The 5,060-nt window shown below is 45.4% G+C and overlaps 1 protein-coding gene across 1 annotated transcript; it reads right to left on the reverse strand.

The window, feature by feature from the left end:
* Nucleotides 1-1,061: 1,061 nt before the first annotated feature.
* LOC140218774 (uncharacterized) lies at nt 1,062-3,090 on the reverse strand. Its single transcript, XM_072288534.1, has 2 exons — nt 2,715-3,090; nt 1,062-2,146 (listed from the first exon to the last, which is right to left on the reverse strand). The coding sequence occupies exons 1-2, from the start codon at nt 3,047-3,049 to the stop codon at nt 1,210-1,212; spliced, it is 1,272 nt and encodes a 423-aa protein (XP_072144635.1). The 5' UTR covers nt 3,050-3,090; the 3' UTR covers nt 1,062-1,209.
* Between the last annotated feature and the right edge of the window lie 1,970 nt (nt 3,091-5,060).

Raw genomic sequence — 5,060 nt, forward strand, 5'->3', positions numbered from 1 at the left:
TCTCTAGGTCACTCAGTCGAGTCAGCCAGTGACTCAACATCGTCGGTGGGGGGTTCGTGCCGCACATTCTACATTGACAGCACACAAGATGCATCAATTCCTGACGAGGTGCTTCAAGTTTTGTCCACTCCAGACGCTTCGTCGAACCCAAGCAGCGAGGTGGACTCACGGCCTGTCACCATCGCACCAGGGACATCATCAGTGTGTTCAGACAAAAGTTATGCACCACCTAATAACTCAAACAAGCCTGCGAAAAGAAAACAAAAAGACCTAGATGATTTGATGAACACGACACTTGCCGCCAATCGCCAGCGACTGAATGAATTGACGACAGCTGTAACATCAGTAGATGAGGATGAACATTTTCTGTTGAGCTTGAAAGGTCCTTTAGTTAAAGTAGATGGCCGCAAGAAGGAGCACATCAAGCTGCAGATTTATAGCCTATTAGTTGAGGCAGCATACCCTCCTCATGCTGCAGAGCCGTGAGCACGCGGTCTAGGTCCGTACCTCTCATGTATTACAGCTGATATTTGTGGCCATTTATCTCATGACCTGCAAGGTGTAAGCAGACTTATTGACATCCATATCAGTTCTTTGCTCTGTGTGTTGAAAAAGATTTAGTGGAAGCTTGTAACGTTTTTCCTGGGCCACTGCAATTTTCAAGGTGAAATGTGCAATAAACATCCTGTGGAACATATTTCTCTGCATTATTTTTCATAATTCTTGTTAAATGGACACTCCTGTGTGTGTGTTACCTACTGGGAAAAAAGATTGCTTCTAGCATTGCTGGTGCTTTTGGAAAAGGGTGTAATGTTGCAAAATGTGGTGTTAGATTATTGACATTTACGTGAACAAAAAGAACTTCAATACACAGTTATGATCAACAAGTACACGCTGATATGATTCAAATAGCCAGCAAGTAGGTATTCATCTCTACAATCATTTGCCTGCTTTATTAGCTCTGTTTTATTCCTATTATATCTAAAATATCGAGCAAGGTCGTCATGAAAACTCCATGCAGTGCACAGGCGCTTTGCGAATGAAATAAAGCATTATCGACACAATGCTTGTGTTTGCTAAACATTTATTGCTGGTCAAATCTCAGTACATATGGAATCTAGTCATTACAAAAGTAAGTCGCAGTTAAGGCACCTGTAACTTAAATAGGAGGTCAGATTAGTAGGTCATATTGGTTAAATATGGTTTCATTTAAACCCACTGCCAGCTCACAGAACCCGGACCATGAAAATAGGCAGCAAAGCAGTCTCTTACTTCAGATGCTCTCTTAGAGTAAGCATTAGAGCCTTGCTGATTTATTTGTGGCAGGGACTCTGTATTGTTCCTCCATTCACCTGGGATAACTACACCTGCACTGTTGGTAGTGTCTGCAAACTGCGGTGGACAATAGCCACCTGGCAGCCTCCCCTCCTGCATCAGGTAATTGTGGAGACAACAACAAGCAGCTGAGACTGCAGCTGCATTCTCTGGCAGCAGACTCATGCGGTTCCGCAGCACCCTCCACCTGGCACAGAAAATTCCGAATTCATTTTCAATGCATCGCCGTGCTCGAGAAAGCCTATAGTTGTAGACCCTTTTCGGTGTGTTTGGTGGTTGGACACCAGGATATGGCTTCATTAAGTTCACTTTTAAAGGAAATGCGTCGTCTCCTACCATTACAAATGGAAGAACAGGCCCATCACTGGGCAAGGCTGCAGGGAATGGCAACGTTTCCTGTGCATTGTCGACAATGACTCCAAGCCCGCACGCTGAGAAAACACCACCGTCGCTTTCTCTGCCAAAAGCCCCTATATTAGCAGTTGTAAACCTGTAGCCTGCATCATAGGATGCCATGAGGTTGATGCTGAAGCTACGTTTATAGTTAAAGTACACAGAACCAGAGTTTGGCGGTGCGTCCAAGTGAATGTGCTTCCCGTCGATAGCGCCAACACAATTTGGGAAGTTCCATTTCCACATAAACTCATCAGCAATAGCCTTCAGTTGCCTATGATCTGGCCGTCTCAGGACTCTTGGTTGCAGAACCTTCCATATGGCAATGCACACTTGAGGAACCAGTTGAGAGATCGTTGATTTTCCAACCCTGAAGCTATATGCCAGAGACTGGTAGCTGTTTCCGCTTGCCAAGAACCTGGAATATAATTGACAACGTAAGTCTATACTGCCCTTTGTTTAACGCCTTCTTGTGACTTTAGGAAAAAAATACAAAACAGCAGTTCACAGCTGCTCTGCATAATGTGCTTTTATCAAGTGGCAACAGTTCGTATTCATGGACTACGCTGTGAACAGGAGGGATGATAAACAGCCACGTTAACTTCTGAAACAAAAAACTTGTGCGACTGCCAACCTTATCAAAAGCGTTTATTTGAGGACTTGTTTTCTTTGTGAAATCAGAATGCTGCACTTAACGTCTTTAGGACAACGCAGAAAAGCAGCGCGCACATTGTAACGGCGTACTGCGCGCTAGTATACTATAAATACACTTTTGACACGAGCTTGGGGGCACGCGACTGTCGTTAAGATATGCGTATCGCAGTGACTACAACACGAAATCTGTAGCTATACAGCAGGTTTCCGTCGGCAAAATACGGATTTCACCAAAACACTTCACATAGCTCCGCAGTTAAAGAAGCCCAACTGCTCCCGCGTCTACCATTCCAAGCATAGAACACGATAGAAATTGCCATATAATAGCTTACCTCAGTGTTATAGCCAAGCGCTCAGCTGATGACAGGGATTCTCGCAGTTGCGTCTCTTGAACTTGTATGTGCGGTCGGAGGAGGCTTTCCAGGAAGTCAAACTGCTGCGGTGACATCCGCACGAAGTTGTAGAACAACGCCGTATCGCCAGTCCTCAGCTTCGCAAAAAGATTGTGGAAATCTCCGTCAACGGCTCTGTCGAGGAAGATTTGACGAACCCACATTCTTCTACGACGCCTCCGTCTGCGTCGGTTAAGCGCGTAGACGATGACAAGCTCACTTTGGGCTTGAAGAGCCTCGACCTGCGCTAACAGCCGCTTGCTGATCGGCGCCATGTCGAAAAATGCGAAACGTGGCTGTCCCAGAACGGTGATTGGCCAGTCGTAAAAAACGTCACTTATCGAAAGGCTCAATGTGAACATAGGCGGTTGTTAGCTGCGTAAACACTCGTTCCAGCAGTTGCGCAAATTGCAATAATTACGCCACTTACAGCGGATGCGACTGTAGTCTGAACGCGGCATAAGGCAGCGGCTTCAATCATTCAGCAAAGCGAAGCGGTTAGTACATACCAAACCGCGCATTCAACATACAGAACACCATTCGTTTCGATAAAGAACGAGCACAAAACAAGCATACGAACCACGTAATTGATAAGGCGCTCCTGATAACAATGCGAAGCACGCATAGCTCCCCGCGTATGTTGCCCAGTAAAGATTACTGTTGCGGCGGCGGCGGCGCGGCGGCGGCAGCTTGCGACGTTGCGGTGACGCCTCTATCCCTTAGTATACAAATGACTCATAATGGCAGAGCCTTTAGCGCAATTCAAAAAGACAAGTAAGTGACAGAGACACAGGACAGCGCCTCTGTCACGTCCCTTAATTTATTTTTGAATTGAGCTAAAGGCTTTGCCATTATGAGTAAACCGTACCAAGTACTCCAAGAATCAGCCTTGTTGTATACAAATGAACCAGCCTGCAACTGATTTCATTGTTGTTGTAGGAACGCTATGGGTACGCAACGCATAGTTTGGACTACCGAGGAGCGGCGTGAATACGAGGAGCGGCAAAGGAATAAAGAAACGGCAATGCGACTACCGCAGACGTGCTGTCAAAATTACCGTTACTCCCATCACCCGAAATTCCATTACTACTATTACTCTAAAGCAATAAAGCATTGCAAACCCCCCTCAGCAGTTAAAGTGGTGGTTTTCAACAGCTTCGCTGGACATGCACTTTCGCAGGGCCGGGACGGCGTCTGCTTCTTTTATTTTTTCTCTTTTTAATGTTTGTCTGAGGACCGATTGCAGTTATTGTTGAGCACTGACTGCATTACAGAGATAAATAAATACCTAGTTAAACTACCTCTTGAGGTTTTATGCATTTGTCCATGTTTGATACGAAAAACGGGCGATAAAGCACAATATTTCCATGAATGCTGAAATAATTGGTAAGCAAAAATGCTCATATTCGCCACTTGCAAGCAAGTAATACTGTATTACTGCATGGAATGAGAGTACACACATTCATCTGGTTCTGACGCTTAAATGCAGCATTAATCTTAGTTATATCATAAGAAGCTAACAAAGAGCCAAAGGTATATATATATATATATATATATATATATACAAAAACCTTTGCGTCGTGCAAATAAGTCAATGGTGCGTCATTTACAAATAAACCATAGGAGATAAGCAAACGCACTTTACCGTTGAAAATTCGATCCTTTGGAGAGTGTGCCTCAAAAGTGGCCTCCCCGATTTGCAGGAATAATATCAAGTAATCGCCTGAGCGGATTAAAACAAAATCTTCTGCGTGGACAACGTTACCCAGCTCTACCGGTGCTGGAAGAACTGCGGATAACAGGTGACCTTCCGAAAGCCCGCAAGGTTTGACCTTGTAGAGCACAGCAACTTTCGGGCCTCCGATTTCTGGAAGTTGGCACCGAGATTCGTGGGGGAAAAAAAAGCAGTGTTTGCAAATACATGTCACGTCGCGGCGCCGTCCAGAACAGTGTGCCTAAGAAAACTTTGTTAACTTGCCCACATTGCCAGAAAGAAAGGCGTACACGGAATTGGTCGCCTTCTCCAGCAATGGCGGCATGACACAAACGAACGAAAGCACTACGGTAGGCGGAGGTGTGCGGTGAGCCTGTGGAAAGCGACATAAATTCAAGGTCACCTGTTAAGCGCGCACGTGAAGGAAAGCACAGAAAGAAGCAGACACCAACGAGAATAGAGAGAAGTGGTTCTTCAAAGGAAAAGGAAAGATTGACGCTATTTTCCGCAGGCCTTGCGAAAGCACGGCATAGCAAGGACGCCAGACGAGTGTGGGAATGGGAGAGGGAAAG

The sequence above is a fragment of the Dermacentor andersoni genome, chromosome 6, assembly GCF_023375885.2.
Source record: "Dermacentor andersoni chromosome 6, qqDerAnde1_hic_scaffold, whole genome shotgun sequence".
NCBI lineage: Eukaryota > Metazoa > Arthropoda > Arachnida > Ixodida > Ixodidae > Dermacentor > Dermacentor andersoni.

Excerpts from the sequence above, each read along its gene's own strand:
- LOC140218774 (XM_072288534.1), bottom strand. The coding sequence starts at position 3,049 with ATGGCGCCGATCAGCAAGCGGCTGTTAGCGCAGGTCGAGGCTCTTCAA. Across the intron at positions 2,147-2,714 it reads CGCTTGGCTATAACACTGAG|GTTCTTGGCAAGCGGAAACA; the intron begins GTAAGCTATTAT and ends ATTATATTCCAG.